Source organism: Humulus lupulus, chromosome 1 (assembly GCF_963169125.1).
Source record: "Humulus lupulus chromosome 1, drHumLupu1.1, whole genome shotgun sequence".
NCBI lineage: Eukaryota > Viridiplantae > Streptophyta > Magnoliopsida > Rosales > Cannabaceae > Humulus > Humulus lupulus.
Genome location: NC_084793.1, coordinates 221,975,585 through 221,997,953, shown reverse-complemented (window position 1 = coordinate 221,997,953; position 22,369 = coordinate 221,975,585). Strand labels below are relative to the sequence as shown.

General features: G+C 38.0%; 1 protein-coding gene across 1 annotated transcript; it reads right to left on the bottom strand.

Annotated features, from left to right (window-relative positions):
* Positions 1-7,331: 7,331 nt before the first annotated feature.
* LOC133829876 (uncharacterized) lies at positions 7,332-8,576 on the bottom strand. Its single transcript, XM_062259704.1, has one exon. It carries the CDS (start codon positions 8,574-8,576, stop codon positions 7,332-7,334), a length of 1,245 nt encoding a protein of 414 aa, XP_062115688.1.
* Positions 8,577-22,369: the final 13,793 nt, after the last annotated feature.

Sequence of the window (22,369 nt, the reverse complement as noted above, 5' to 3'; positions counted from 1 at the left end):
AACCAGGAGCCAATTCACCAACCTGCTTCAACAAAGCACTGAGCAGGACATCTTGATGCCGTTGACGATTCTCAAGTTTAGTCGTATGCTTTTTTAGGTTATGATTTTCTAGCATAATGTCCTAATTTTGCTGCAAAATGGTGTCCACTTCAGGTGGCAATTGCCCAGACATTTGAGAAGTTGACGAAGATGCTGTCCTCTTTGCGCCAATTTCCTTCAACCTAGGCAACCCCCCAAACCCTTTCTTATAACGTGAGCGGGGTCCAAGGACATCCGTGACAATATCCATATCAGGCAGGAACTGACCGTCGACATTATCACCGACACAAGAAGCAACAGATGATACAGGGGTCGTACTCTGCGATGCTCGATGCTTGGTCATCTCAGTCTGCACAATAAAAAGCACGTATCTCGAATTCCAATATAACATTATTTGAAAACCTAACTTATAAATTTTTAATATAACAACATATAAAATATAACTTTATTATCTATCTGCCAACATCCTATCATTAATGACTACAGACCAGTGATTGAAAAAGAATGTAATTAATTTTGTTCCTGTATCAGGGAGCAAGTGGGCTAAAGTAAATTTGGTCATGAAAATCCATATCTAAATCAAAATCATGAAGATGTTGTTGATATATACAGTAAGTGCAATTAATTCCATTAATGGGGAATTTACGTCTCTAAACATATACATCAACTATATTTGCATGTTTTTGTTTTAGATATGGATTTTCATGACCAAATTTACTTTAGCCCACAAGCTCCCTGATACGGGGACAACATTAGTTACATTCTTTTTTTTATCTTAGTCCACAATCATTAATCATAAAAATATTGGCACATAGATTATAAAGATTTAATTGTTAAAAATTTAATTAATAATTAATAAATAACTAGTAATTGACAACAACCAATTAATAATTAATATTTATTAATTATTTTCTAAACTTTTTTAAAGTTAAATGATCATAAATTAGTTAAGGTTATGCAACTTACATGTTTTGTCGCCGCTACATCACTAATCCACTTATCCTTCTTCTTGTGGAGGTGCTCGAATGTGTCGATCATGCTCGGGAGCTCGCCAGTAGATGGGTCCATCAAAAAAAGAAAATTATTTAAAGATTGTGACCTTTATAATATTTTCGTAAATGTAAGGATATAGGTTATTATAATTTACGTGATCATAAACATGGGCAACGATGGATTTGGAACCGTGTCCTCCTGGTATGGTCATTTTTGCTCGAGCTTCTTTATTTTTCTTCGATATACGCTTCAAACAGAAAATAGTACTCATTAATCTAGATTGTAATTTTATAATTAAAAATTAATGTAAAATCTACAGCATACCTGCTGAGAATCAGAAGCCCCAAAATTGCATAGCATTGCCCAATCAGAAGAAGTAATCGACCCAAAAGGTTTTGACTTCGCTCTTTCGTTGTCCACCTCTCCTCAAACCTTTACCCAGTGTTTCTTCATCGTGTGGCGCCAATCAGTCAGATGTTTTTGCATTTGTCTTACCATGGCATCGTTGATTACTAGATTGTCTTGTGGATAAATGAATTTTTCCTAAAATCACAATTAAATTTGGAATTTGTTAAAATATTATGAAGATAGACAAAATATTTAGTAGTGAGTTATTAAAGGTTGAAAAAATGCTTACAGATAGCCTATTTTGAATAACTTGGATATCAGCTGGTTTTACTTGTTCCCAAGCTAGTGTAGTTGGGGGTACGGTGTTACGCAAATAACGAGCCATGTAATTGTTGAACCACTTGCTGTACGTTTGAATAGCTTTTCTAGTTTATGCATCAAACTTTACTTTCAAATGACTAACTTTTTTGGTGGTCAGCTCCTTCTCGATATTGGCACCGTAATAAGCTCCCCTGCCCCTCTTGGAGCCACCACCTGTGTCATTACTTGGTTCGGCCATTCTACATTAAAATATTCATTAATTAACTAATTCAAATTATGTATGTCTGTTGTTTTTTGTTATAAAATTAACATTTTATTCATTATGGTCTTTCCCAACCTACCCTATTCCAACCTAGTGGATCTCTTGGAGATAGTAAGCAGTCATGTACTTTTCCACATTTTTCAAGATGTTTCTCAAACATCTTGAAAAAATGAGGAATAGTACATGAATACATTGGCTATCCCCAAGGCATCTACTAGGTGCATGTTTATTACTTTATATATATATAATTAACATTTTATTACTTATGGTATTTCCAAACCTACCCTATTCTGACTTAGTGGATCCCTTGGAGATAGTAAGCAATCATGTAGTTCTCCTCATTTTTCAAAATGTTTCTCAAACATCTTGAAAAAATGAGGAGCAATACATGAATACATTGGCTCTCCCCAAGGCATCCACTATGTGCATCACTATTGTTTTTTGTTATAAAATTAACATTTTATTACTTATTGTCTTTCCCAACCTACCCTTTTCCGACCTAGTGGATCCCTTGGAGATAGTAAGTAGTCATGTAGTAATTCTCATTTCTTCAAGATATTTCATCAAATATCTTGAAAAAATGAGAACCAGTACATGAATACATTGATTATCCCCAAGGCATCCAATAGGTGCATGTGTACCTATATCTGATACTATCATAAATTAATGATAATAAATAAAGTTTTCATTGAATTAAATAAAAAGTTACATATACTTGTTTAAATTACATAGCGTTGTCCTCATCATCACTAACTACAACAACATTACGAACATCACTATCACTATCGACTAGAACATTGTCGTCATCCTCATCGTCTTCATACTCGGCCAACGTGTCGTCTTCAAATTCAACTTCATCATCGACAACAAATTTATCTGAACCTTCGCCAACCAAATCATCGACGTTGTACACTTCAGTGGCATGGACATCAACTCGATCATACAGAAGATTATCAAAAATTGGAAGTTCTACCCACAACTAAAATGAAGAAGAATTAACTTCTTGCAATATTGGTATATCATGTGTGGTCTTAGTATCATCAACATTGGAATTTGAGAAATCCCATAAATTCCTCGGAATGTATTCATTCACGAGCCTCCAATCATCCCCATTTTCACATCTCGAAGATAATACACCAACTTCGCTTGAGATGCGAGAACGAAAGGATCATCTTTATAACATTCTTCCTTCACATATACGCTCGTAAAATTGGATTCCACTTTAATTCTACTTGTATTGAACCATCTACACTTGAATAGGACAACACTGTAACCTATCAAGTAGGACAATTCAATTACTTCTTCCAGAACACCATAGTAGTTCACTCCTTCCTCACTTGGCACCATTACACTACAATTTTGTGTTTTAAGCTTCGTATCACGAGCATGAATCACAAATTTCACACCATTCACTATCATCCCTGGATATGAGAACACGGTGCCGCTTGATTTGTTTGCAAGAGCATACAATTCATTATTCACTTCAGTAGGTGTTGACTCATGCAAATCGTTCACCTATCAACATTAACATTGAAAGTTAGTTTTGGATTGATTAAGTGGGGTTTTAGAAAAGAATTGACTAATATACACACTCTTTCTTTGAACCACTGAGGAAAATCAGCTTCTTGTTGAACTTCAAGATTTGAGCCCCCCCGTCTTCTTAATTCATCCATATGCTCACTACAAATGGACAGCAATGTTATGATTTTTGTCTTTACTCGGTATATAAACCAAACAAATTTATTGAAAAAAGACTAGAAAACACACCTAAGGTACTCCTTAATTTCGGCACAATTGTTCAAGATATACCACTCAGCCTTTTGCTTTAACTAAGGATTGAGGAGCATACTTGATTTCTTACCAAATGTATGACCAACAGCCTTATACATAGAATATTACTGATTTGGTTGGGATTCAACGCGATCTTCATTCCTCTCAGGTCGATTGAATCGAGTCTCAACCCCTGGAGGTACATTGAGCAAAAGGTTAAGGCCTCGTTGACTACGTAAGCTTCTGCTATTGAACCTTTCGGACGTGAACGATTTCTTACATACTGTTTATAAACCGCCATCGAACGTTCAATGGGATACATCCACCTAAAGTGCACGGGACTGCCAAGAATTGCCTCTTTCGGAAGATGCAAAACCAAATGCACCATAATATCAAAAAATGCTGCAGGAAATATCATTTCCAACTTGCATAAAATGGTGATAATGTTTGTCTCCATCTTCTCAATGTCTTTCACATTCAAAGTCTGTGAACAAAGTTTTTTTGAAAAAACCGCACAACTCAATAATTGGCTTCCGAACTTCAGGAACCAAAAACGACCTAATTGCGGCAGGCAACAACTGCTGAAACAACACGAGGCAATCGTGTGATTTCAGGCCAGTTATCTTGCCATCATTGACATTGACATCCTTCGAAAGGTTTGCAGCAAAACCGTCCAGGAATTCAACTGACTTCACAAATTCACAGAAAACTCGACGCTCCGGGACATTGAGGGTGTAACTGGCGTGCGGTTTCTTCCACTTGTTTCCCTCTTTGCGGAGGTGGAGTTTTTCCATAATTTTCATGTCTGCTAGATCAAGTCTTGCCTTGTCAATGTCTTTAGATTTTCCCTCTAAGTTCAACAAAGTTCCCAAGACACTATCGCAAATATTCTTCTCAATGTGCATTACATCCAAGTTATGCCTCAGCAATAATTCCTTCCAATAATCAAGCTCGAAAAATATGCTCTTCTTCGACCAATTAAGTTTAATCGGAGCCCTTTTGTGTTTCACACCACCAAATTCTTTGTGTTTCCGAGGATGTCTAATCTGCAAATTCTCTAATTGCTTCAACACATCATCACTGGAGTAATCTTTCGATGGTGGTTTGAGTTCCTTGTTACCGTCGAATAGTGCTCGTTTGCTCCTCCATTCATGATCCATATCAAGAAACCTCATATGGCCAATGTATGCAATTTTACTTCTAATCCCTACAGAGGGAGTTTCTTCATTGCATGTGGGGCACACCTTGTACCCTTTTGTGCTCCACCCAGATATCATAGCATAAGCTAGGTAGTTGTTAATGGTCCACAAGATTGTTGCACGCATATTGAACAAGATACTATTGTATGCATCTCGTGTCTCGACACCATTCACCCATAACTCCTTCAACTCGTCAAGCAAAGGTCTCATATAGACATCGATATCTTTTCCAAGTGAAGAAGGACCTGGAATTAGAATAGACAACATTAATGACTGTGGTTTCATGCACTTCCACGGCGACAAGTTGTATGGGACAAGTATCACAGGCCACATGTTGTAAGAGTTGCTATGTTCCCAAAAGGATTGAAACCATCTGTAGCCAACCCAAGCCTAACATTTCGAGGTTCGGCTGCGAAGGATGGGTACAACTCATCAAGGTGCTTCCACGCCTTACTGTCAGCGGGGTGCTTCATCACACAATCTTTCTTTGGCCTTTTAGAATAGTTCCATCTCATATCCTCTGCAGTATATCTGGAACTGTACAACCTTTTCAATCTCAGCGTCAACGGAAAGTACTGCATGATGTTATGGGCCACTTTCTTCCTGTTCCCACAATTATCTTGCCAGCGACACTCACCACAAACCGGACAGAATTCCAAATTCGCATTCTCCTTCAAAAAAAGTTCACAGTCATGCTTGCAAGCATTGATGGACTCATATCCCAATCCAATACTTCGCAACTTTGCCTTCGCCTCATAGTTAGACTTAGGTAAAATTGTTTCGTCAGGCATAGTGTTGACTAACAATTCTAGCAAACCATCAAAGTAATGATTACTGCACTTGTTAATAACTTTCAGATGCATCAGCTTCACCAAGAAGTTCAACGCGGAATACTTTCGGCAACCCGAGTATAGTTCACTTGACATCTCCTTAAATAAATTGTCATACTTGTTGCGATGTTGAGGATCATCTTGGGGAGGATCATTATAGTTTCCAGAGGGAATGTCATCTTCAGCATAAACATCCTCCAGGATATCCGCTATCTCATCTCTATCCTGATATCGTACCACAGCTGGTGGCGACGGCAGCGTCTCTCCATGGTAATGCCACACTTTGTAGGACTGTATGATGCCATTGTTGAATAAATGCATCGAAATTGCATTTATAGGTTGGAACTTAACATTCCCACATTTCTTGCACGGATAATGAACCAAACCCCGATCATTCACTTGATTTTTAGCGATCTCGAAGAAATCCTTAACATCATTTCTATACTCCAGAGACCAACGATTCCTCGCACTCATCCAGCTTCTGTCGCTCGCCATCTTTAAGCAAAATAATTCAGAAAATATTAATAATTGTCTTAAAATGAGGGAAATGATAGTCAAAATATTTCATGACTGCTTGTCTCCCTAACTATCACTAAGTGATAATAATATTCTATCTCTGGCAAAAATAATTATTTATAGGGATATTTGCGGCTAAAATACTCAAACTTACAACTTACTAACACTTAAATACCCAAACTGATTTTTTGGTGGCAAAAGTACCAAAATGTGAAATTTACTTGCAATTAGAGATACAAAGTGTTAAATGTTAAAGTTGACCGGTCAAATGACACGTGGCACCACATGATTGGTCCACATTATTATTTTAAATAATTTTTCAAAAAAAATATCATTTTAGATTTTTCATTTTAAAAAAAAAATCAAATTTATTGTTTTTCAATTTAAAAGTAACAAAAAAAAAATAAGTTTTTCTCATTAAAAAAAAAAATCAAATTTGTTGTTTTTAATCCATTATTTAAGATTAAGTAAAAAAAATATTTAATCTTAAATTATTGCTTGGATTTTAAACAAAATTACATAATCTTTAATTGGAAAAAAGTGGACAAAATGATAAATAGGAAGATAATAATAATAATAATAATAATAATAATAATAATAATAATAATAATAATAATAATAATAATTGATTGTACTGTTCATTGTTTGGCTTGCTGGTTGATTAATGAAGTAACCTTCTTCTTGATCAAAAAAAAATAAAAAAATAAAAAATTTGAGGATATTAACAATAAAAAATTAAATTTAAAAAAAAATGTATTTTTTTTTTTTGATCAAGAAGGAAAGGATCTTCATTGAACAAAACAAGCTATACAAACAAAGTACTAAGCACTACAAGACCGAAATGGAAAACCAGCCAACAGCCCCAAAACTAATTACATTGTAAATGCCTTAACAAGGAAAGCTCTTGGACTGAAAAATTTCTAAACTTAACCAAGAAAAGTCTATATTTAATAACAGTTTTAATCTCATTAACAAGGCAGTTAGCTGTCAAAGAAAAGTCTTCAAAAACACTTCTGTTCCTATTTCTCGCCGAGGACGAGCTAGCCAAACACACTAGCTGGAGAAGTCCCTCAGCCAAGCACTAAACTGAAACCAGCTAAACAGAATATGAAGCACTTGGGTTGATAAACAGCAGTTAAAGAAAAGATGCTGGTGACTTTCAGGAAAGCAACTACAAACCGGACACAAATGCACAGGCACCACTATATGCAGCTTTAACAGATTATCTCTAGTAAGGAGCTGTTCATTGATCACTTGCCAAAGCAGAAATCGATGCTTAGGTAATGAGAGCTTGCACCAGACAGCAGAGTAATAATCCACAATCTGCTGGTTTTGAACTGAATTATATAGCTTTGAAGGCAGAAACCTCCCAGAACTACCAGCTGCCTTAACCTCATTTAGACCAAATTTCTCCCTTATGTGGCATAATTTCCTCCAATACCAGCTACAGTCCGATTTTAGATTATAACACCAGATATTACAGCCTTTCAAATAAATAGAGTTAACCCATTTAACCCATAAGATCTCAGGCTGCTCAGATAAAGCCCAAATGTACTTGGCAAGAATAGCTCTGTTCCAAAGGGCACCATCTCTAAAACCAAGACCACCATACGCTTTTGGAAGGCAAACCTTCTCCCAAGATGCTAAATGAGGTTTACTTCTCATACCAGCACTACCCCGAAGGAAGCTACGGCACAATTTCTCAATTTCCTTAACAACACTCTGAGGTAAAATAAAGATACTAATCCAATAGTTACGGAGACCAAATAATACCGAATGGATAAGCTGCATTCGGCCTGCATAGGAGAGGTGTCTACTAGACCAGGAAATAAGTCTTAATATGATTTTTTGCAAAATTATATCACAATCCTCATGACGCCACTTAGTTGGCCTCATAGGAACCCCCAAGTACTTAAGCGGAAAAGACTCTTCCATAAGATTCATCTCCTGAGAGATGACATTCCGAACAGTAGAAGAAACTCCTCCAAAAAAGATTTGAGACTTAGCTAAATTAATGGTCAAACCGGTAGCCAAACTGAAATCATCAAGCGCAATCTTAAGGGAACAAACAGCCGACTGAGTACCCTTACAAAAGATGATCAAATCATCAGCAAAACAAAGATTGACAAGCTTTAAACTCTTACACATTGGATGAAATCTGAAAGAGGGATCAAGAGCCGCTAGTTGAAGCCTCCGAGTCAAGTATTCCATGATAAGAACAAATAAAAGAGGAGAAATTGGATCTCCCTGACGCAGCCCCTTCTTACCCTTAAATTTTCCATGAACACGACCATTCATGAGTAAAGAATAAGAAGTATTCCGTAAACACAACATAATCCATCCTATAAACTTTATAGGAAACACAGAGAGCTTTTAAGAGATCCTCAAGGAATTGCCAATCTACCGTATCATAAGCCTTGCTCAAATCAATCTTTATAGCACATCTTGGGGAAGTAATAGCTCGGCCATAATTTTTAATAAGATCTTGAAAGATCATGATATTATGGGCAATTGAACGGCCTCTAATAAACGCCCACTGGTTTGGCTGAACAATAGCCGGGAGAACCAACGCCAAACGAGAACATAAGAGCTTAGCAATACATTTGTATAATGTGGTGCAGCACGCAATTGGCCTATAATCAATAGCTCGAGAAGGATTGGCCACCTTAGGAATTAAGGACAAAGAAGTCTCATGAAAGTCTGAAGGAAAGTTCCCTGATTCAATCACTAATAGCAGAACAAATTTCGTGGCCAACAATCTGCCAAGCGGCCTTGTAAAATCCTGAACCATAACCATCCGGACCTAGTGACTTGTTAGAGGGAATACCAAATAACGCTCTCCTAATTTCCTTAGCTGAAAAAGGCTTTAACAGTAACGTTTGATGATCCATAGTAAGCTTGGGACCCAACTCTAAACAAGCCAAATTGATGCTGCCAGACGCTGAACTCTGATTCCCCAAATAACCTCTGAAATGCTCAACAAAATGAGAGACAACCTCAGGAATACTATCCACCAGCTGACCCTGCTCATTAACAAAAGAAGCAATACCATTAGCAGCTCTTCTTTGCTTCAGATAAGCAAAGAAAAAAGAGGTATTCAAGTCTCCCTTCTGTAACCAATCCACTTTACTTCTTTGAGACAAAAAACTGTAATACAATTTTTCCTGAATAAAATAAGCTTCAGCAGCTTCTTTAGCATGTTGCTGGTAGCACAAATCAGTCGGAAAAACTTGAGCTTTTAATTGAGCTTCCTGATAATTTTATTTGGCCATATCAAAACTCAGACCTATATCTCCAAAGGTGTTGTGATTAAACTTCTTTAAACTGAAGTATTTTTGATACTTAATCTTAAATTGAAAAAAAGTTTGAATTTTTTTTTGAAAAAAATGTAAATTTTATTTTTTGTTAAATTGAAAAATAAATTGAAAATTATTTTAAGAATAATAACAATGTGGACCAATCATATAGTGCCATGTGTCATTTGACCAGTCAACTTTAACATTTAACACTGTGTATCTCTAATTGCAAGTAAATTTCACATTTTGGTACTTTTGCCACCAAAAAATCAGTTTGGGTATTTAAGTGTTAGTAAGTTGTAAGTTTGTGTATTTTAACCGCAAATATCTCTTATTTATATTTACCAAAGAAACTGTAGCTAATTATTAATTATTATAATTTTTTAAATCATTTACTTATTTATTACTTTTATTTTAAAATTAATTTAATTATACATTAATTTCATTTTGTAATTTTTTTATTAAATTCTTCAATTTGAATTTGATTATTTACTTAATCAATAACAATTTTATTATATTTATATTTACTTAATTATATTCTATTAAATCATTTATATTTTTTTAACTTTTTTCAATTACAAAACATCGAATATTAATGTTAAAATTAATTGTTAATTATTATGATTGGTAATTTTATTTTATTTAAATTATAGTTAAAAATTAATTTTTTGATGTATTTTTTAATTATACTTAAATTTTTATTTAATTAATTATTAAACTTTTATTAATTTTACTAACCCTAACATAATTTGGGCAGCATAACGACTATATTTCAAACTATCCAAAAAATTTAAAAACCTACAAATTAAACACATGTATAACCAGAATATTCCCAGATCATACAAAACATATATATACATTAACAAATACATCAATTTACATATATACAAATATTTAACCACAAAAAAACATATACCAAAACTGACTTTTTTTTTAATACAAAAATAATAATATTAAATACATATTTACAAACACATCACATTTAATATAAAACAATTTTAAAATATAAACATACATTATTAATCTGATTTTTTTAAGTTCATACTTTAACTAAAATACATATATCACAAAATACAATATAATAAATATTAACAAGCAAAAATAAACAAATACATATAAAGCATTAAAATAAATAAAACATACATATTCAAATCTGTTTTTTTTTAATTTTACAAAAAAAATTTAATAAATACAAAAAACATATATTATAAAAATAACTTAAAAATAGTAAATGAAAAATAAAAATATTACAGTGGGTGAAGTGGCTCCGCTCCGGCAGTGGCTCGGGGACTCCATAGAAAAAAAAAATTCAATACATAAATAAAATAAAATACAAAACTATATTATAAAACTTACCTTAGGAGGCGGCTTGGAGGAGGAGGAGGCGGCAGTGGTGGGCTCGCGGTGGCGTCGGGGTGGGGCTCGAGTGGGGTGGGGTGCCGTCGGGGTGGGCACGAGCTGTCGTTGGGGTGGGGTGGGCTCGGGGTGCGGCTGGTGGGGTGGGGGTGGGGGGTGGTGGTGGTGCCGTTGAAGAAGGGAAGAAGGGGAAGAGAAAATTGAAAATTGCAAAAATGGGGAAGAAGGCTCGGGCGGCTGTGGTATATCGTTATGACTTTTGCCGGCGCGTTTCGTTGCGTTGGCAAAAGTCTATCAGAAAAACCCTAATGCAAAACGACACCGTTTAATTAAGTATACTTTTTCCGACGCATTTTGAGACTTTTGCCGGCGCAACAAAACGCGCCGGCAAAAGTCTGGCTACCTACCTCTTTAAAAACGTGCATCAATTTAATATCTACATTGACTTTTGCCGGCGCATTAGGTGAAATGCGCCGGCAAAAGTCTCTTCTTTATAAATTGAAATTTTCTGATAAACTTTTGCCGGCGCAAATGAGCGCTGGCAAAAGACCTTGTTTTTGCCGGCGCATTTCACCACTTGCGCCGGTAATGGTTTTTTTTGTCGACGCAATTACGAATTGCTCCGGCAAAAGTCTATTTTCTTGCAGTGATGTTTGGTTACATCTTGATTGAAAATAATTCTTACAATATTTACTGTGATGTGTGCCAGGTGTTTGTGAAAATGTCTCTGAAAGATGTCTCTCTCAATACATAATGAATAAATTTCTCAACATATCATCATTACCATATATTTAGAAATATCAATACAAATATAACTCAATTATTTGTCTTGGCCTTGAGCATGTTCTTCATGTCAGTTTGCTAATACTTCACAACCTCCATAATTATTACTCTAATTACTAATCGTTCTTCTATATCAAAATCTCAATGCTTATATATATTTCTTTTTGCCTTTAGGTTTATGTGCTTATTTGATAATTGCATTACACAAAACCTATGGAGTATTGCAGTGCCACAACAAAGATATTCTGGGTGGTTGGTGCGATCAGTTTATTGAGGTTGTTAAAAAAATTCAAGCCAAAGCTAGGCTAACTAGAATTAGTTGTTTGGCCATTGAGTTAAGGATAATAAAATCTTAGTTGTTGAACTTTAAATATCATGGTTAGTTGTACTGTTTCTTCTTATTTTAATGGTGACAATTCTTTTTATATGTTTTCTTTATATTTACTTTATATGTATAAAGATATATTATCGTTCACTGTAGAAGATGATTACTTCAAGTGCCATTACAAACTATTAATATTTTCAGGTCTATGGGATGTGCTGACTAAACTTGAAGTCACTTTGCCAAACGTAGAAGGAATGGTCAAAAGATAGTAGCTCGTTGATGCAGTATAAATTAGTTGTGTTCCAAGTTATCCTTGCATGGTAGGCACTTGTATAGAATTCTTGTTTAGTTTGTGGTTTAGATTTTAATCCTTCAAGATTACATTTTTAATAATTATGTTTTAGATTTTAAAAGCCAGGATTTATACTTTATATTTATCATTTAAAGAAATGTGCTTTAGATTCTAAGCGTAGTCGTTTGAATTTTGAAGAGTTTAAATTTTGACTTTAAACAATACGCTTTATTGTCTAAATTTATAGTTTAAAGAAACATGGTTTAAATTTTAAGCCTAGTGGTTTAACTTTGAAATCTTATGATTTAAATTTTAAAGATTTGTGGTTTAAATTTTCAAGAGTAATGGTTTAAATTTTAAGCCTTGTGGTGACATTTTAAGTCTAATGGTTTAATTTTCAATAGTGTTGGTTTAAATGTTATACTTTATTAAATTCAAAAATGCAATATAGATAAGATTTGCAAATGGGATTTTTAAAATGGGGTACAAGTGAGATTTGAAATCACTAATATGGTCTAATGTCGCGCCGCGACACTACTTATTTCTTGCCGCGACACACATGCACTATGTCAACTCGATGTTGCTTTAAGCCTAGTTGTTTAAATTTTAAGCCTAGAGGTTTAAGGTTTAAACCTAATGGTTTAATTTTTAATACTAGTGGTTTAAATTTTAAGTCTTGTGGTTTAAATTTAAAGCATTACATTCTAGATGTTTACATTTAAGTCTAGTAGTTTAAATTTTAAACATTGTGTTTTAGATATTTATGAGTTTTGGTTTAGATTTTAGATGTTATGGTGTAAGTGTTATAGTTTAAATTTTAAGCATAGTGGTTTAAATATTAAGGCTAGTGGTTTAACTTTGAAAGTAGTGGTTTAAATTTTAAGATATTAAAGCCTTTTGGTTTAAATTTTAAGGCTAGCAGCTTAAATATTAAGCATAATGATTTAAATTTTAAGCCATTTAAGCCTAACAGTTTAAAATTTAAAACTAGTGGTTTAAATTTCTAGCCTTGTAGTTTAAATTTCTAGCCTTGTAGTTTAAGTTTTATAGAGTCGTGATTTAAATTTTGAGCCTTTTAGTTTAAGTGATTTAAGTTTAAATTTTAAGCATAGTGGTTTAAAAATTAAGGCTACTGGATTAACTTTTAAACTTATGGCTCCATATTTTAAGACATTAAAGCCTTGTGGTTTAAATTTTAAGCCTAGTAATTTAAATTTTAAGCATAATAGTTTAAATTTTAAGCATAATGATTTAAATTTAAAACTAATGGTTTAAAATTTTAACCATTTAATCTTTGTTGTTTAAATTATGTTGTACTAGTATATAAATATCTTCATAGCAGAGTTCTTTTGCTTTACTTTAATTCTTCTTATTAGGTCACTAATATTATTGAGACCTAGTTCTGCTAAAATGGGTTTGCCTGAAATTGAGTGGAGTTAACACAAAAGGATATTATATTTATTTATCATTTTGTCATTTTCTTTCTAAGATCAAGTAAAAAACTCACTTTATTGTGTTATCTTTTATTGTAGGAAATCGACAAAATAATATTGTTTGTAGTTTTTAACAGAAGATGGAATGCAAAGAACAAATATGTTGATCACAAAGTCAAAATTTTGATGGTGGAAAATGATATAAAGTACTTGGAATTGGTAGAAAAGATATACAAAGAGCTCAGTTTGAATCAAAAGTTGATTTCAATAAATATCTTCTTTGATGCAGAAATGGATACAAGCAGAGGAATGAAGATAGAAAGTTGTTATCCCTGTTTTCTACCAGTAACACATGGCATGACCTAGTGGGTTCGGGGGCTTTCTTAAAGAGGTACAGGCCCATTCTGAGCCCAATGAACAGGAAAGAAGAAAGTCAGGATAGCCCAATCGTCAATGAGCCCAACAACGCTCGATGGACGCGACCATAACAAGGGAACTGGGACCAAGATGCAGGCCCAACTAATCTTCCCGGTCCCAACCTACCCGTATCCTCCTAGATGCCAATAGAGGTGGCAGGCTAACTATTCGATGGAAATAGACATTGTCAAGAATCTAGGGGAGATATTCAGTGTCACAATGTCCGTCTTGACGAAAAAACTCGAGTCCTGGTGAATCAATCAAGACTCTGGTAAATAAACTGGGACATTATTAAACGAACCTAGACCATACTTCCGGATAGGGAGAGCCTGATCTTCCCTGACGCTAACATGTCCCCAAGAAACAGGAAGTTGTTCTCCTCAACTAACCTCTAGAAGAGGTTATGCACGAAACGTATGCTGCACCTAGGAAACAATACTGCCACTACTCTAGCAGATCCTGTCCCCAGGATCCCCTAAGAAGCCCACGCAGACCAGTCTGAAATTACGTAGTATTGGCAACTGTAAGGCTTGGCAAGCCTCCTCGCTCCGCTTCATCTCCAGCTGAACCATGCCATCCAAGGATTGGTTATGGGACTCAAGGTTTGCCACCTTGTCCCGCTTCTGGAGAAGTTAGGCCTCAGCTGCCTCCAGAAGGGACTTGATTGAAGCCTCTGAGCCACGAACATGATGCAGCTCCGCCTCCAGGTTGTCCACCAACTTGTTACAGTTGGCGTCCTTCCTGGACAAAGCTTCCTCATGCTGAGCTTGTACTCGGGCAGCCTCCTCACGATCAGCCTTAATTCAAGCAGCTTCCTTGGCCAGGGCCTCCTTAGAAGCTTCTCGCTGGTAAACGTCCCCCTCCAAATCCATCTGATCCGTCTCTAGCTTCATCGCCATTTCTTCCACCAGATCTGCGTTCCTATGGGCCAACAGGGCATCCTGGAACAAACAAAAGTTAGAAAATATACAGGCAATAAGTAGGGTAAAATAAAAGATTATACGGGCATGTGATTTACCGCGGTGGCCTGGGAGACGAACAGGGCATCCTGGTTGGCCAAGGTAGCGTACCGCTTCAGCTGGAGGGTGGTGATGGTAGTTTCCACTTGGGCTAGCAAACCCACAGCCAACCGAGCTGTGTCCTGACGAAGCTTAGGCCGAAACCCACTCTCGGATACCAATTGGTCCATGATGAGTTGGGGAGCATTGAAGGCCTTCAGACGATTTGTAAACTCCACCTTCCCCCGAATGGTCAGGGCCAGGTATACCTCATCCCATTTGTCTTGACCATCGTCCCAAGCCTGTGACGCCATTTTCATCCTCTCCTCCTGGGGGACAAGATCCCCTTCCTCAAGAAGAGCTGGGTTGACAGGAAACCTGGGCACATCTGGAAGCTGTTGCGTTACAATCAGGCTCTCCCCAGAGGAATGCTCCTCAGCCAAGGTAGGATCCTTGGTCCTGGCCCTCTTGACCCTTTTTGGGGACTTTACAACGACCGAGTTCGCTGCCCTCTTCTCCGCCCTTCCACCTTCAAAGGGCTTTTGTTCCAAGTTAATGACCGGGAGAGAATCAGGTGGGGGCGGGATTATTTTGGCATGCACCACTAGGAGGGAACTCGCAGCTAGAGCCTTCTTAGAATCTTCCTGGATTAGCCTTGAATCCCCGAGGATCAACTCTATGACCTTTTTCTTGGTCGGGCCCTTAGCGTCCCTCTTCGCCGAAGCCTTGGCTACGGCCGCCTTGGCCTTGATCATTTCTTTCATCTTGGCCACGAGGTTGGACATCTCTAGATCACTTGTGATAGACATAAAAAGGAAACAAGTCAGTAAAATACATGGACGGGGATAAAGATCAAGAAATAAGGGAAATACTAAAGTCTAAAGTCCTTCGGGATGAACCCTTATCTAAAGAACGGGCACGACATAACTCCCCTAGTGCAAAAGTATGAATTCGATTCCCCATGTCACCCAGGTGTAAAAAATACCACACTGAAGGAGCCAGGATGAATGCACGAGGGACAAAAGATCCACGACAATGGGTCATAGAAGCCCCACATCGCTAACAATCTCGGATGGGTAATGGTGATATCGTTGCATATTCCTAGCTGAGCCATCGAGGCGAGGGGCATAAGTAAAAATCAGAAGCGTTTTACCTTACCCTGAAATGCTAGCCCCAGGAGTTCCAATGTTTGGCTACCTCCCCACGATAATGGCGTCCAGTTCTTCGGACATGAGCCTCTCTACTTGACGGGCCTGCTCTTTCTTCTTCTTATTCGCGTCTGACTTGGCTGCGGCCTCCACAACCTTGATGTGAACTAGGGCCAGATCTTCCCTCAGGGAAGGATCCCTTTAACATTGCAGCCCCCAGAAGTAGGGGCATCTATTGACTGGTTGGCAGCAAGCATCCCGACCAGCGGAAGATTGTCCGTGGTCACGAAGCCCCCCACGTTCAGTTCCTCAGCGCTAAGGGTGGCGCAGTACTTCTTGCGGTCCAGGATGGATTTGGTGAGTTTAGTATGGGCATACAGACTTGTTTTCCAGGAACATGAGTGTGTAGCAGACAAAGCTAAGAAACTAAGTGACCAAGGAAGAAAAACGACTTACCCACGCACTGAAAGTCCAACACCAATGCGGGGTTCTTCTCCGGAGGAGCCCGAATGTCATAAACCAATAATGTTTGACATCTGGTGGGTGCTTCCTAGTGCTGAATGGAGCCAGTGGATACCACATGATTTCAGCCTGTAAAATCTGTCCCGCGTCTTGTCCTTAGAGTTAAGCTGCAGCTCCAAGTTATAAAAATACATCATCTTTGTGGGGGTAGGCGTCGAGATCTCCTACGATACGGCCCCGAACTCGCCCACGCCAGTATGGGCCTTCTCCTCCTTCTGGGCCAATTGATTGTAGAAAAGCCCTGGAGTCGACTCCCCTCCCAGGTGTTTCTCCAAAGCGTCTAACATTTGGTTGTTCCAGAACTCGTTCTTCTCCCCATCCATTTCCCATGTATTGCAAGTAGGAAGTTTGTGCCCTTCCAAGACTATGGGGCACAATTGAACGAAATCTTTCGGATGAAGAGTGATACCACGACTCATGATCACGGACCTGGAAGTGACAAAGAAAACAAAAAACCAAGTAGTTAGCGCCAAAACCGAAGAAGATTGGTTAAGGTACGGGGGTACTCCTAAAATTTCTTGGAGAAGTCCCCTCCGGACCCAGATCTGGGATCAATAAAGATCCCAAGATCTTTAGTCGAGAGCTTAAAATCAGAGATTTTTATAACTCTCCAAAATCAATCTTGGGACGTACAAATGGATCAGGGACAACTAGACTGATAAGAATTATTGCCTAGAAAATCTACAATTCAGACCTACACTATCCTACCTAGAACCACCCTACACGGTGGTCACAACCCTAACAGTTTTATGGTCGCAAGAATGGCATTATGGTCAAAATGACTAAAGAAAAAGGAATATACAGAGAAAAAAATGAGCAGAAAACTAGGTGTTGGGTTTGAAATTCGTAGAGTTTTAGGCTATAAAGTCGGCAGAATCTCAGCCTTAAATCTGAGGAGATGATACAACAATTCGTCTACTGGTTGAACCGAGACTAAATTGTCTAATGGCTGAACGAAAAGAGGTCTAGTCAGAAACAGATGGACACAAAAGTGAACTAATCGCCAGAGAAGCTCATTGGAAAATTAGGACATAAAAAGATATATTTTCTGAATATATAGAATGTGTAAAGTTTGAAATGAAACCGTTGAGGTATTTATAGGGTAGAAATCCACTATTCGATCCACCGGTCCACAGTGGGGATCCTAAGACTATACTTATCCAACGGTCTTGGATGGTGCAGAGGCTTTAATTGCCCTAGTCGAATACTAAATCGTGGATTCGTCAATCCATGATCCACACCTGCCTCATCCAATGGTCCATGTCAAAACTCTTAGGGCTATCCCCATCCTACGATCCCAAATGGTGCAGAGGCATTAAACAGCCCACTTGAGCACCCAATAGACTATTTTCATACAGACGGGACGTCTTGAGAATTGCGCTAACACCCCTCGGCCACTTGGATCATTAAAAGATTCTTTCCAGATCTTTAGGGCGCGAGTGGCACAGACGCACCATCAACCTGAAGACACGTGTGTGAAACATTGTGAATTTGAAAGGAGGGGGATCACCCAAGTGGCCCCCAAGGAATGAACTTGACTTCTGGAAAATGAACCAGGATATTTGGATTTAATCCAAGAGAGTAAGGCAAGTCTCCATCATGCAAGCATGGATGAAGACTTGGGGGGTAAATGTTATCCTTGTTTTCAACCCGTAACACATGGCATGACCTAGTGGGTTCGGGGGCCCTCTTAAAGAGGTCCAGGCCCATTCTAAGCCCGATGAAACAGGAAGAAGAAAGTCTTGATAGCCCAATTGTAAATGAGCCCAACAACGCTGAATGGGCGCGACCATAACAAGGGAACCGGGACCAAGATGCAAGCACAAATCATCTTCCCAATCCCAACCTACCCGTATCCTCTAGGATGCCAATAGAGGTGGCATGCTAACTAGTCGATGGAAATAGACCTTGTCAAGAATCTAGGGGAGATATTCGGTGTCACAATGTCCTTCTTAACGAATGAACCCGAGTCCTGGTGAACGAACCCAAACTCTGGTAAATAAACTGGGAAATTATTAAATGAACCTAGAAAATACTTCCAGATAGGGAGAGCCTGATCTTCCCTGACGCTGACATATCCCAAGAAACACAGATGTTGGTATCATCAACTAAGCTGTAGAAGAGGTTACGCATGGAACATACACTGCTCCTAGGAAACAGTACTGCCACTGCTCTGACAGGTCCTATCCCCAGGATCCCCTTAGAAGCCCACGTGGTCCAGTTTGAAATAACGTACTATTGGCAGCTGTAAGGCTTGGCAATGCCCAATGGGCCCTAATTACTATATTTTATTATGCAACTTTCTTTGTATTGTGACTCCATTAGTGAGAAAATGTGATTACATCCATATTGGGTCCGGATTAGTCCGGCCCAAACCTATTGCACCTGACTGCCTATAAATAGGACCAGTTGTGCACTGTAGCAAGGATCCTATATTTTCTCTTGTATGCAATTACTCAGGTAAAACTTGCAGAAAACTCCATTGTCAAAAGCTCCCTAAAATCTAATACATTAGACTCGTGGACTAAGACTCATTAGCGCCCCAACCACGTAAAAACTCTGTTTGTTTATCTTTGATCCTTGCTTATTAGCTCTTATTTCTTAATATATTTCTAGCTTCCAAAAAACTCGGTAAACAAAAGCAATAACAATTTACAATTCTATCTAAACTTGAACAAGACTATGGAAGAGTTGGAAATTTGTCCTCTCATCATTGAATTACAACAGAGAAACCAATCCCTTTCATTGCCAAGAGAAGCTAGCATTCCAACTGTTTCAGCAAACAATGCAACAAATCTCACTTTGACTATGAGGGACACCAATATGATTACTGCAAGCACTAGTGAGATAAAAAGCACATCATCACGAGAATCCCACAAAATTACAGAATATGGGAAAGAAGCTCAATCTCCTCTACAAATGTTGTCAAATGTGGAGATTAAAGACATAAGAGTGAATTATGTTTTCAAAAACAAGACTGATCTAAAATCTACACTTGCGAAAATCGCCATCTAGAAACACTTTCAGATAGGATTGAAAAATCTTGTTCAGAGGCATTTTGGGAAAAATGCATTGATGATAAATGTGGCTAGTATATATGTGTGAGGAGTACAACAGATTCCGCTGTTGCTTCAAACTCCTAATCTCTTCCTCATGCCTCTGCAATCTTGATTGCAAATCTGTGATCATCTGCTGAAAATTCATAGGTGCATATAAAGAACTGATACCCTGGCTGTAACTCCCAGCCTCTGTATAACCACCATGAGGCCTCATTATCTGCCTTGGCTATAAACCTGTTGTTTGAATCTGCAGTCAATAACTTAACCCATTAATTATGACGAGCATATCAAGAGCTTTCCCCACGGGGACAGTCTTACCACACCACAATCACAAACCACTTGCAGTGCTAAAACATGCCCACCACATTCATACATTAATCGTGTTCCCTGCTCTTCCATCATTCATACCATGCCTCCAACTCCAGCATGCAAATATTACAATTATATATTCATGGAGCAGGTAATCATATGATCATAATCATATACATAATCACAGAGCATACAATAATATAGTAAAGAGCCAGGTTCTATCAGAATCTCATGCTCCCTAATACAATGTTCGGGTAAAGCATTTACATTCTATTTAAGTAGTTAAGCACATAACTACAGAAATAGTTACCATTCCTTGAGTGAAGCTATCTTCAGTGACGAGTGTACATGCCCAGCTTGTCTTCAGGAACCCATAAACCTTGTCAGGCTCTGATACCAAAATTGTAACGCCCCAACTCCAGGGACCGTTACGGTGCATATTGCAAACAGTGCTAAACTCGCTAATCGAGTCATTTGGCCATAAACATGTAACTAAGTATGATTAGCGGTTTAGGGATTAAAAATTTCGGTTAAGATATAACGTTTCACTATAATGTTTACTGTATACATTGGGATCCCAAAAATATAATTTAAAGGTCTATTACAAGAAAATATTTACAACCAGTCGATCTAAGCGGCAAAACAGGGTTTAGCCCTGGTTCCTCTCCTTCAAACCACGGCCGTGGTGGTCGAGCAGCTGCATATGTACACATCGTCACCCAAGCTCTCCAAATCAAGGATGGTCCAGCTTTCTTTTTCCTTTACCTGCACCACATAGCACCCATGAGCCGAAGCCCAGCAAGAAAACTCAACATGCTCATGAACAGTCATATCATGATATCAAATCATATCTGGCATGCCTAGCAAACATAACTTTATTCAAGCGTGCAAATGAATTCAAACAATGTTGGGGTATCCAGGATAAGAAATCTTGCCCTTCTGATTGGATGACTATCAAGTCAATCCTAATCAGATGAGTGTTTCGACACTTGAGGTTCTGGTAAACCATACTGAGTGACCAACAAGCAAGTCACTACGGGCTCAGCACCCAAAGCCATGCATATGATGATTAAAATGATCATACAGAGCATATAGCTCTGAACAGATGAGTGAATATCACTTTAAGGTTCTAGAAAACCATGCTGAGTGACTGACAAGCAAGTCACTAACTTAAACAGAAGAGTGGCTGCTGGGTAAGCCACTAGCCTTAAACAGATGAGAGACTGGTGGGTAAGTCTCTAACTTAACAGATGAGTGACTGATGGGTAAGTCACACAAGCGCTTATAGTATTCATCGAACTTGAGGTCGATTCAGTATTAACGCTCTTCTGAGTCATTTAATGTAGTTGTTGATTAGATCTAATCTTTATTGGCTTGCGTTGAACACGCTAAGGCCGTCCTGACTTATGAGTTAGTACTGTGTGACCAGTGCCCAGTACCACTGCCGAACCTGACTAATGAGTCACAGCTTCACAGTTGATACTGACACCTTTGCCAATTCTGACTAATGAGTCAGTGCCATGCACAGGTAAGCATTGCTACAAAACATATGTCATATGTCGAATATTCAAACGTAGGGCGTTCAGCATGCTTACTTAACAGTTGCTAGAACAATTATGAGCATGCACAAACACAGAGACTCAAGCTCTGATCAGTCTCACAGTCATTATTCATGGCATGCCCTAATCACATGTTTCTCGTGCATCACATGCATCACACTTAATCATCCAGCATGCCTCTATAATAACCATATGCAAATGAGAAAGATTGCTAAGCATTCAATATGCTATCAATGTTTACATTTATACATCCAACATGCATCAAGAATAACCATGCATGTCACATATGGGGTGCAATTTTCTTACCTTTGGTCCAAGCACGGGTTACCAATAAATGAGCAACAAGCATGATCCCGATTCTAAGCCTCTAGTGATAACCTAGTCACAACCACAAATGGTGATCCAATGAGTTCAAGTTCTAAAACCAATCCCGGAACCAAAACCTAGCCTCCAAGACATCAAACCCCACCAAACGGGCTTAACCCTGCTCAAGGGCTGCGGCCCTAGTACCTTAGCCGCGACCCCCAGCCACTCCAGAAGCAAGGGGCGCGGCGCCCAGCAAGGGCAAAACTGCTCCACCTTCTTCTTCGAGCT

Bases quoted from the DNA above. Each gene is read 5' to 3' on its own strand.
- LOC133829876 (XM_062259704.1), bottom strand. From the start codon at position 8,576: ATGAATGGTCGTGTTCATGGAAAATTTAAGGGTAAGAAGGGGCTGCGT.